Genomic DNA, 10976 nt, shown 5'->3' with positions numbered 1-10976 from the left:
ACAGGCAGGCTTGGGCTGAGGGCCTGGAAGCTTTTATTTCTCCACTGGTCCATTGGGTGGTGGGTGGGCCCACTACAGGGCCACCTTGCAGGCCCCTAGCCTCTGGCCAGATCTGCCTCCCTCTGCTCCCGCCGCTTCTTCCTCTGCAGCAGCCGCCGCTCCCGCTCGAACTCTTTCATTCGCATCACGTAGCTGTGGGCAGTGTGAGAAGGGGTGTCAGGCTCCCTGGACAGACTCAGCACTCCCTTAGCCCTGGGAAGCCAATGGAGCTGTAACTCTGTCTCAGCACTTTGGGGAGGCCTTGGAGGTGGGGAAACCTGTGTGTTTGAGTTCAAGTCTGGGGTCTGCCTCCTCCCTCTCTGGGGGACACCAGTGAGCCCTGGGCCTCCCACCTGGAACCTTGGCTTGGCCTATCCTCCAGCTGGCCTCAAAGCTGCCCTCCCCACCCAACAGGCCCCTTGAGAATTCTTTCTTGACTAAGGTGGCACATGGCTAGAAAATCAGGTTAGTTCACTGTCTTTTGCCTCAGGAGCCTTGGGCAGGGGGCTGGGTGGGGGTGTGGGGGATGTTGGGTGGGTCTGGGGCTCACTCAAGGTGCTCGCAGTAGTCCCAGTCGTGCCGCTCATGCTTGCAGGCCAGGAAGTTGGGGAAGCTGTCACGCTTGCACTTGAGCAGCCGGATGAGGTAGTGGGCGCAGTAGTCTCGCTGCTGGAGCACCAGCTGTGCATCGTTCATCTCCTGCTGAGTGGCCACCACCTCTGTGGGGAGGGAGTGGGCGGGGCTCAGCTGGGGTGGGCTTTCAGGGGGCCCTAACTGCTGAAGGCTCCCCATCTGCCCTGATTCCAGGGAGAGCCAGCAGGCCCACAGGTAACCAGGAGCCACAGCAGCTCAGGCCCCCACTGCCCTCCACCCCAGGCCCAATCATGTATCGGCAGATGACTGCCACCCTCTGGCAGATGGAGTGTCATTTTCTAATGTGCACAAAGGCAACCCTGGACACTGAAGCCCAAACAGGGGAAGAGTCCCTCCCTCCCTATCACTCCAGGCACCATAGCATCCACATTGGATCCTCATCTCCTCTCCCCTGCCTCTGGGGTCACTCCAGCCCACTGCAGAGCCCACTTTCTCACAGTGCTCCCTTCTGCTGGCACAACCCAGTGTGGGGGCTGGGCTACTGGGGTGATCTGGATCCCAGCTGTGCCCTCCAGCCAGGGTATGGCCTCTTGGACCTTCAGTTTCTTCCCCTAAGAAGTGGACTAACAGTCCCCAGCTCCAAAGTCAACTGAGTGAGCATTAAGGAACTAATGTAAAGTGCTTGGCGCCTACCTCAATGAGATCTGAACTAGCCCTTGGACTTGGGCCCCACCCACCTGGCAAGCCTGACCCCAGACCAAATAAACCTTCAGGAGGCTGAGTGGGGCCCTTAGAAGTCGTGGGCGTACACTCCGTGCAGGTGATCTCCCAGCTCATCGGCAGTCTTCCCCCACAGGCTTCTCTTCTCTCTGCTTCTGAACCATGTGTCTCTGTCTCCCTCTGGCTTGGGTGCTCATCTCCCATCCCTGCCCACACAAGGCAACTGAGACCCCAGGACACTGCTCTTCCTCAGCCTCTCACTTCTTGAACATTCTCTTTCCCTGGTTCTCTCCTAACCCCAGCCCTGCCCCCACTTTGCTCCCACTCTATGGCTTTGTCTTCCTGAGGTTCTTGCTGAGAGCCTTTGCTCATTTTAATACATTGATCCAATGGCCACCCCCATAGATGTCTGAGCCCTAACTTTGGTACCCCCCCCCTCACGTTGTCTGAGCCCCAGGCCTGTAATCCACCTATAGCCCCATGCAGGTTTCCATGGCAACGCGCCTGCTACCAGCACCTGGTGCTCTGGCATAATGGGTCAGCAGTTAGGATTTATGAAGCACCTACTGTGCTGGGGACCCTGTCCCTGGAGGCACACACAGTACAAACAGGTCGAACTAACGTCAGAGAATGTCCACAATGCTAAGTATTGGAAAAATACAGCACGGGAGAGAAAGGCAATGTTGCAAGGTAGGTCACATCTTTAGAAGGTGGTATCTGAAAGTAAGGGAGAGACATGCAGACACCTGGGGGAAGAGTGTTCTCAGTAGGGGAACAACAGGTGCCAAGGCCTTGAGGTGAGAGGACAGGCCTTGGGATGCCCCAGGGGTTTTGGACTGAGCATGTGGTCAGAGCATGGGCTTGGTGGGCAGGTTAGGGGCTCTCTTTTGGACCTGCTGAGTGCAAGATGCCTGTTAACATCACGCAGAGAAGCCAAGCAGGCAGTGGGCCCATGAGTCTGGGGTTCAGGGTCAAGGCTCAGCTGAAAATAAAAACTTGGGAGCACTGGAACACAGAAGGCTCTCGAAGCTAGGGAACTGGCAGAAAACCACAGGGAGTGGAGACAGCCTTGAGCCCTGGGGCCCTCCAACATTCACAAGACAGGGAGTGGGGAAGAATCAGTGAAGGAGCCCACAGTGAGTTGGGTAATAGTGTGGGGTCGTGGGAACCAGGGGAGGAGGGTGCAGCAATCAGCCAGTCCTGATGCTGCTGAAGTGGGGTTGGTTAGAACTGAGAATGGACAATGGGGTTTAGCTGATGTGTGTTTGTGAAACCTGACGAGAGCTCTTGCAGTGAAGTGGTGAGATAGCTGGAGCGGGAGGTGGTCAGAAGGGTATTTAAAACAGTAAAAGGTAACTATTTGCACGTTGATGGAAGGAAAGCCGAAGTTGCAAGAGAAAGGGAGAATGGTAGGGGTGCCCTTGGGTAGGTGGGAAGATGGGATGGAGGGCACAGGGCGTTTTCTGCAGCAGTACCAGGTCATCTGCAGTAACAGCAGAGGACTGCCATGGGGCCCTGAGAACTCTTTTGACAGCTTTTATTTTCTTAATAACAGGGTGCAAAGCGACTGGCTGAAAGGGGGTGGGTGGGAAGAAGGCGCTGGAGTCAGAGAGAAGGCTTGGAACATTCGTCTAGGAGGGGGCGGCAGGGCAAAGGGCCAGGGAATGTAACAGGAAGGTCAGCAGCGTGAAAGATCAACCAGGGGACTGATGGGGAACACAGTCACAGAGGCTGAGTGTTTTCCCCCATGATTTTCAGCTGTATAGGGACAGGAGCCAAGGAGAGCAGGGCTTAACCAGGACTTTGGTTTAGCCAAGCAGTAGAGGAACAGGGGGCTATGGGTGTTTGCAAAACAGATAGGGCAAAGCAGGGTGTGAGAGGCAGAGGGAACCATTAACATCTAAGAAGACAGGTGGGTCAATGGACTGCAGGTTCAGGTAGGGCTGACCAACTACCAGGAGTTGGGCCACTTACCGGAGTCCTCCTCCTCCCACCTCCCAAAGTTCTCTCAAATCCAGACCTCTCTGCACACCCCCATTTAAGAGGTATCCCTGCCTCCAAGCTGTTGCCCACCCAGCAGCTAGCATGACCTTTGACAAAGCAAATCTGATCGTCTTCCTCTTTTGCTTACAAATGCTGGCTCTTCCATCTCCTGAGTCTCCTGGTGGTCAACTCCTACTCACTCCTGAGGTCTTGCTTCCAGCTATCACCTCTTGGAAGCCTGCCGTGATATTACAAGGTGCTGTCCCCCAAATCTGTCTTGGTGCCGCTGTCTCACACCCAGGGCTGCTAGTTTCCTTTAACTGGTGCCTGCTGCAGCCTCGGTGCCCAGCATGGTACTTGGGCCCAGGACTGGCACTTGATAGGTTTGTGATATCACTATTGGGTTGGCCAAAATGTTCATTTAGTTTTTTCCCCGTACGATGGCTCTACTTCATTTGAAACAATTTTGTTAGACTGTATTGTAACAGCTGTCATATCAGTGTGCATTAAAAAAAAACATTAAAATTGGTGAATTTTTGTGCAGCCATTTAAGTACTGAAGATGAAAGAAAATATGCAACATTTCTGGTGTATCATGCTTTAGTATTTCAAGAAAGGTAGAAACGCAACTGAAACGCAAAAAAGATTTGTGCAGCGTATGGAAAAGGTGCTGTAACTGACCAAATATGTCAAAAGTGGTTTGAGAAGTTTCTTGGTACTATTGCCTTTTTGACCAAATAATTCTTTGCTGTGGGGCTGTCTGATGCACTGGGGGGTGTTTAGCAGCACCCCTGGCCTCTACTCACTAGAAGACAACAGCAGGAGAAAGCCAACATACTCAAAATATCCAAATCAATAAAGTTATTGGTAAAAATAAAAAAAGTCTTTCATTTTATGGAAAAAAGTAAATGGACCTTTTGGCCAACCCAGTACATAAAAAAGCAACGTACAGGACAGTAAGCTCCGCGGAAGCCCCCGTGTTTTTTCTTGCGCATAAAAATAGCATTGACAGCGGGACAGGAGGCAAAGAACAAGGCCCTTCCTGATAAACCCTCCCACAGCTCCCCACTGACTCCAGGACAAAGCCCAGCTGTGAGCGCCTCATTGGCTCCATATTGCCATTCTGGCCCCCAGATTTTTTTTGTAGGACTGTGTCCTCTGCCCAGAATGCCACCACACTCAGGCAGGGTCACGCCTTTCCTCGGTTTCCTCTCCGTAGAGGTGTATGCAGAACCCAGCCCTGTGGACCCCCGGGTGAAGGCGTCCGTGACCCCCTCTCGCCCGCCGCGCCTGCGCATTGGATCTCACCCCGCTTCTTGCGCCCAGGGAAGCCGTAGTCAGGAGGGAAGGTGGGCATATGCAAGGGGTCGGGCTCCACGGAGGAATCGCCCAGGTAGCGCCTGGCCAGGTGAGCCCCCATGGTTGCTGTCGCCAGAGATTCCGGCGACAGCTGGGGTCACCTCGTCCCTACCCGGAAGCACTCCCCCTTCACTAGTCACGGCTTCCGGGTTGCGCTGGCTGCCACAGGGTTCACAGTGATGAAGACTTCGGAGGGCTTCCTGTATTTCTGGCGTCACCTGGCGGTCATGTGGAGACATTACAGGCGCAGCGCGCCTCTTCTCCGGACCCTGTGACCGTCAATGGAGTGTGTGGGGGGTCTTATCTCTGGAAATCTACTTGCGTGCGGAGGTGGAGGCGCCCGACGGGGTCCGGAGGGCCTCTCCCCACTGTCATTGGGCTCCCCTGAGCTCACGAGGCTAGCGCTCAAGTGAAAAGTGTATTTTTACATATTTAAAAAAATGTTTTTTCTTGAAGAACATTCGAATTTGTTAAAAAAAAAAAGCCTTGCAAGGTACCAGTGATATATTCTGTGAATATCAGAAGTTTAAATAAAATTATTCAAAGTAAATATTTTAATGAATTATATTTAATTTAAGCAAATAAAGTTATTTATAAAAAACTATTTAGAGCTGAAATTTTAAAAAAATCCTACTGAATACTTTTGTGAAAATAAAATAAATTGTAATTCTAGTATCTCTAGTTGCCACTTTAAAGAACTGACATTACATTTCACACCTATTCATTACATATATGCAAATTTAATACTACCAAATTTGCATACACACAAATTTAATACTGCCAAATATTTCTTGGCCTCAATGTGCAACTGTAACAAATGTGCTAACTCGTTAGTCTCTCTGGAATCCTTCATTGGAACACAAAGAGTAGTCATTCATTGGGAGCTTGGCTCTGTTGGGAAATGATATCTTGATTATGGAAAGACAGATTGCATTAGACAAAGTGCTGTGGGTTAAATTGTGTCCCCTCCCCTCAAAATATATGTTGAACTCCTACCCCTGGAACCTGTGAATGTGGTGACTGTGGCCTAATTTGAAAATAGAGTCTTAGCAGTTGTAATTAAGTTAAGATGAGATCATACTGGATTCAGGTGGGTCCTAATCAGTGACTGGTGTCCAGACCTGCACACAGGAAGAACACCATGAGACAAAGGCAGAAATCGGAGTGATGCTTCTACAATACCCACAAGCCAAGGGCCGCAAAGGATCCCAGTCAGGAAGCCTCTTCCAGAGCCTTCCGAGCAAGTTTGGCCCTGCCCGCACCTTATTCTGCACTTCCAGCCTCCAGAACCATGACGCTACATTTTTGCTGTTTTAAGCCACTTAGAAAAGTAATACTCTCCTACCTAAGCTTGTCTAGTGCTCAAGTCTTCCCCACACTCCAAAGTAGCATCCGTTTCCATCATCAGCACAAGGAGAATCGAGAGTCGCAGAATTCAGACACACTAGGACATCAGCCAGAGAGGCTGGGGAGCACTCCCCTGGGGCCTGAATGGCATTAATACCAAGATCCAGGTAGTGATGTTCAGAGTTATGGTTGTTCTAGGCCAGCTCTGTCTCCTGGGACTGCAGAATCCTGGGTTCCTCAGTAAATTTATTTTGTGTTTGTAGTAGGTGAGGTACTTTAAAGCAAGCGGGATCCCTCTACCAGGTGGGGATTCTGCCGTTTGAGAGAACAGATGTCCTGGATTAGAATCCTAGTAATGTGGCCTGGGCAAGAGCCTTGATCTCTCTGTGAAATAGAAATATTAGTTTTAATGTTGTAAGGATTAAATTATATGAAGTGCTTGTAGAAGTGCTTATCACATAGGGTCAGGTAAGTGTTACTTATTGTTGTTACTACTACATGCTTCTTTAATGAACGGCTGTGTCAGAACTTGAGGACACGGAGGTGAACAAGAGGGTAAAAGGGGGTGATGGCATCTCTCTGGACTCAGCCCTATGTGGAGCTTTAAATACAACCTGTAGCGGGTTCACTGCTGCCCCCCACCCCGCCCCAAGATATATCCATGCCCTGATCCTTGGAACCTGTGAATGTAACCTATTTGGATAAAGTGCTTTTGAAAATGTAATGAAAAATCTTGAGGTGATCTTGGATTGACCACGTGGGCCACCAATCCAATGTGTCCTTACAAGAGAAAGACAGAAGATTTAGCACCAACAGAGGAGCAGACATGGAAAGAGGAGCAGGCCCGGGGGAGGTGCAGGTAGAGCTTGGGGTGATGCAGCCACAAGCCAAGGGGCTCCTAGAGCCATCAGAGGAAGCACGCTACTGCTACACCTTCACTTCGCACCTCCAGCGTCCAGAGCTGTGAGAGAATAACTTCCTGTTGGGCGAAGCCAGCCAGATGGTGGTCATTTGGTTCCACAGCCCTAGGAAACCAATGCACCCCCTTTAGGTGGATAACTCCCCAATTTGTCTGGAGATGTGCCCTGTTCCCTGCATGGCAGGTGTATCCAGCCACGGACTGGGCACCTCCAGGTGGACATCTCACACTTCACACTCTGTCTCAGTCCATTTGGGCTGCGGTGACAAAGTTCTACAGACCGGGTGGCTTATAAATTACAGAATTTTTTTCCTCACAGTTCCAGGGGCTGGAAGACCAAGAGCAGAGTGCTGATCTTCCAGCTTGTAGATGGCCAGCTTCCTGCTGGGTCCTCCCATGGGGGAAGGGATGAGGGAGCTCTCTGGGGTTCCCTTTATAAGGGCACTAATGCCACTCATGAGGGTTTACCCTCATGACCCAGTCAGCTCCCAAAGGCCTCACATCCTGGTACCAGCACATTGGGGTCCAAGCCAGGAATGACTCTGGGTGGGGGGTGGAATGTGGCCACTCTGTCCTGAGGTCCTAGGACTTAGGTAAGTCCACCTGTCCTGTCCATACTCAGAGTGGAGGCCCTGGGGGAGATGATGTTAGGGCGAGGGTATTATTAGGCAGCCTGTGTGACAGTGAGGAGGGAGGGGGTCAGGCCTCAGTTACCCGTGCCCACAACCTTCCTGTTTTTTCTCTACCAGCCATCTGTCCCCTACCCGTGTCCTCTAGGTGCACCAGTTCATGGCCCACAGCGTCCCCGCCCCTCCTTCTTCCTTCCCTCGCCATCCTGGCCTGCCCCAGGCAGAGACTGCTTTGGCATTCTGTGAGCAGAGAAGCATCAGAGGTGCTGAATGGGACTGGGGGTGGAGAAGGAAATTCCGGGCAGCGTCTGTGCCTCGCCATGGTCTGCTGGACAGGAGATTGGAACCTCTGGGTAATTCATTTCTGGGGGAGGAGGAAAAACAAGATCAGTGAGGCCTGGCCAGAAAGCCCCTAGGGAAAGAGAGGACGCTTGCCCATAGGTAGTCCAGGAGCAGTGAAGGTGGCTGGCTGGCTGGTGCTGGAGGCACAAGTGAGCCCAGAGAGGCCTTGGTTGCTGCGGTGGCCTTAGTCGGGGCTTGGTGGGTAGGATGATCACTCATTCATTCAACAAACATCCATTGGGTGCCAAGCAGTGGAGTTGAGCTTCTAATGGTAGGGAAGACAGTCAGTAGGCAAGAGAAAGAAGTGAGATACAGGGGATGTTAGATGGTGATGAGATGGCGACCACTGTCAAGGAGAAACGTAACGGACGGAGTGTATGAGAAGGGCTGGCCTGGGCCTTTAACTAGGGTCATTGTAGAAAGTCACAGTAAAGGGGGCCTCGGTCCAAGACCTCCTGTTTCTTGAATACGGCAGGAGCGTGTGTCCTCAGGGCCTTCGCACAGCGGGGAATGCTCTTCCTCCAAATATCCTAGGCTCTCCCCCCACCGTCTTCCGTCTGTTCCAATGGTCAGGCCTTCCCTGATCACCTTTTTCTTGGTCTTTTAAAAGTGAGATTTAACTGACATTTAACAGTATCTTAGCTTCAGGTGACAATGTAATGACTTGGTATTTGCATATCTTGCAAAATGATCACTGCAGTAAGTCTAGGTCACATCCGTCACCACACAGCTACAATTTTTTTTTCTTGTGTTGGGAATTTTAAAGATCTAGTCTCTGAACACAGTATTCATTATTTCTGGGTATGGATGGGGTATCCATTCTGGAATGCACATAGAGGTGTGTTTAAAGACAGGTGAAAATCCCTGTTTTTACGAGTGTTCCTTGTGCGTGTAGCTCTGAACAGTGTTGTTTTGGTGAACAGATATGTCGACAGTTCTGTGATGCATGTAGAGAAGTCTAGCAGCACACGTAAAAAAGATATTTCTAAGAATATTACCTGAAAAAATAACAAAAAATTTTACTTTCCTAGCAACTTGCAAATATACCTGCTCACTTTCTTAAACATAAGCATTTAATGTCCCAACTTTCCCTCTTAGTGCTATTTTTTCTGTACCCCACTTTCGTTTTCATTCAATTAAAAATATTTTTAATTTTTGACTTCCTCTTTGACTCATGGATGTGACTTGATGTCTGAATATTTGCAGATTTTCCAGATAATATTTCTGCTAGTTTAATTTGTTTCTGTCCCCAAAACATGTTTTGTGTGATTTTTGCTCTGTGATCTTTTTTATTGCAAGGGATTTTTTGGGGGGTGGTGGTGGTTCACCAATGGATCCCTAGTACCTAGCACAGGACCTAAACATAGTAGGTGGTCAATATATATCTGTTGAATGGATGAATGGACCACTGGAACCCCCATTCCTTTTGGACGTCTCATGAGATGGTTGCTTAGAGATGTTGTTTTTCTCCCCTGATGTCACACAGCAAGAATGGGGCAGAGCGGAGGGGCGGGGGCAGCCTGGGCCCATGGTCTTATGTTATAGCCAGTGGATGGGACTGGATTCCACTGCCACTTCCTCAGTGCCTGCTGTGAGCCAGGCCCTGAGGGATGGCCTTGGCCATGTGCCTATCGTTCCCACACAGTGAGACCATCCAATCTTCACCACACTCACCTTGCTCCAGGCTGCCCACCTCAAAAGACGTCCTTGATAGGCAGAGATGCGATTGGTCTTCTTGGCTGGAGTAGCCCACTCCTACCTCTGTCCCCTCCCTCTTCCCTGACCCCACATTCCCACATACATGCTCCCCATGTGTGTTCCACGTGTGTTTGCTGGGCAGACAGACCTTCCTTCCTTCCTTCTCAGACTTCTGCCTCAGTAGAATGGGACCATCCCCATCACTCAGTGTAACAGGGGACAGCCTGGCCCCCAGGTTGCCTTCTCTGGAGTGCGGCCTACTTCCCCCACAGCCAGGGCTGGGGCCACCCACATCCCTCTGTGCTGGGGACAGTTTCTCACTTGGGGAGAATGCTGATGGCCAATATTGAGACTGTGAGGTGAGACATAAATTCTGTTTTGTGGAGGCCACTCTTGTTCTGAATCTCTGTTACAGCAATCCCACCTGTTATTCTAATTCGTATGTGGGCCGGATGGGATTTCTTTGTTTTTAAAGGGAACTTGAGTTGTATTTCCTTTTATTGGTAGTGGAAAGCCCCTAAAAGGGGAACTGGTGTGTTGTCCTCTGGGGTATGTAATACTTTCCTATGGTTACTGTACCAAATCATCACAGATTAGTGGCTTAAAAAAACAGAAATAATTCTTTTATAGCTCTGGAGGTCAGAAGTTCAAACTGTTTCACGTGGCTTAAACCAAGGTATCCGCAGGGCCACCTGCCCCTAGAGGAACTAGTGGGAAACTCTGCTTTCTTGCCTTTTCCAGAACTGCCTTCCTTCGTCTCATGGCCTTTTTCTGTCTGTCAGGCCACCAGGATAGCATCTAGCTTCAGAGAAAGGAGAGGGACTTTTGAGACCAGGAGACACACAGAGAGCAGGCCATGTGAGGACAGAGGCAGAGATCGGAGCGATGTGGCCACAAGCCAAGGGCTGCCAGGAGCCCCCAGAAGCTGGAAGAGGCAGGTAGGTCCCTCCTCTAGAGCCTCCAGAGGGACCACCACCCTGCTGACACCCTGACTTCAGACTTCTTCCCTCAAAGAGAAATGATATATCAATGAAATATTTGAAAAATAAAAAGAAATAAAAAATTCATGATGAACCAAATATCAAAAGTTTAAATTGAGACAGACCATTGTTTGCTTTTCTTTCAGCTCTACTGAGGTCAAATTGGCCATCAAAAATGCACACATTCGGTATTTGTCCCTCACCGTCTGGCTTATGATCTCACCTTTAACTGGAACATAATAAATAGAAGAAAAAAGGAAACAAAATATAACCAGAGACATTGAAGTTAAGAACAATCTAACAATGGGCAGGGGGGAGTGGGGAGGGGACAGTGAGGAGAGGGGATTACAGGAACTACTTTAAAGGA

General features: G+C 50.2%; 1 protein-coding gene and 1 long non-coding RNA gene across 2 annotated transcripts; one reads left to right on the top strand and one right to left on the bottom strand.

The window, feature by feature from the left end:
- Positions 1 to 16: 16 nt before the first annotated feature.
- Positions 17 to 4832, bottom strand: NDUFB7 (NADH:ubiquinone oxidoreductase subunit B7). Its single transcript, XM_024556840.3, has 3 exons — positions 4644 to 4832; positions 590 to 758; positions 17 to 192 (listed from the first exon to the last, which is right to left on the bottom strand). The coding sequence occupies exons 1-3, from the start codon at positions 4753 to 4755 to the stop codon at positions 96 to 98; spliced, it is 378 nt and encodes a 125-aa protein (XP_024412608.1). The 5' UTR covers positions 4756 to 4832; the 3' UTR covers positions 17 to 95.
- A 2997-nt stretch (positions 4833 to 7829) lies between these two features.
- Positions 7830 to 10866, top strand: LOC128779286 (uncharacterized). Its single transcript, XR_008425184.1, has 3 exons — positions 7830 to 7942; positions 10412 to 10567; positions 10756 to 10866. It is a non-coding gene; the product is annotated as an uncharacterized lncRNA (long non-coding RNA).
- The last annotated feature ends 110 nt before the right edge of the window (positions 10867 to 10976 follow it).

This window comes from Desmodus rotundus, chromosome 9 (genome assembly GCF_022682495.2).
Source record: "Desmodus rotundus isolate HL8 chromosome 9, HLdesRot8A.1, whole genome shotgun sequence".
Classification (NCBI taxonomy): Eukaryota; Metazoa; Chordata; class Mammalia; order Chiroptera; family Phyllostomidae; genus Desmodus; species Desmodus rotundus.
Note: the sequence above shows the minus strand (reverse complement) of the source record. Positions and strands in the feature narration are given on the sequence as shown.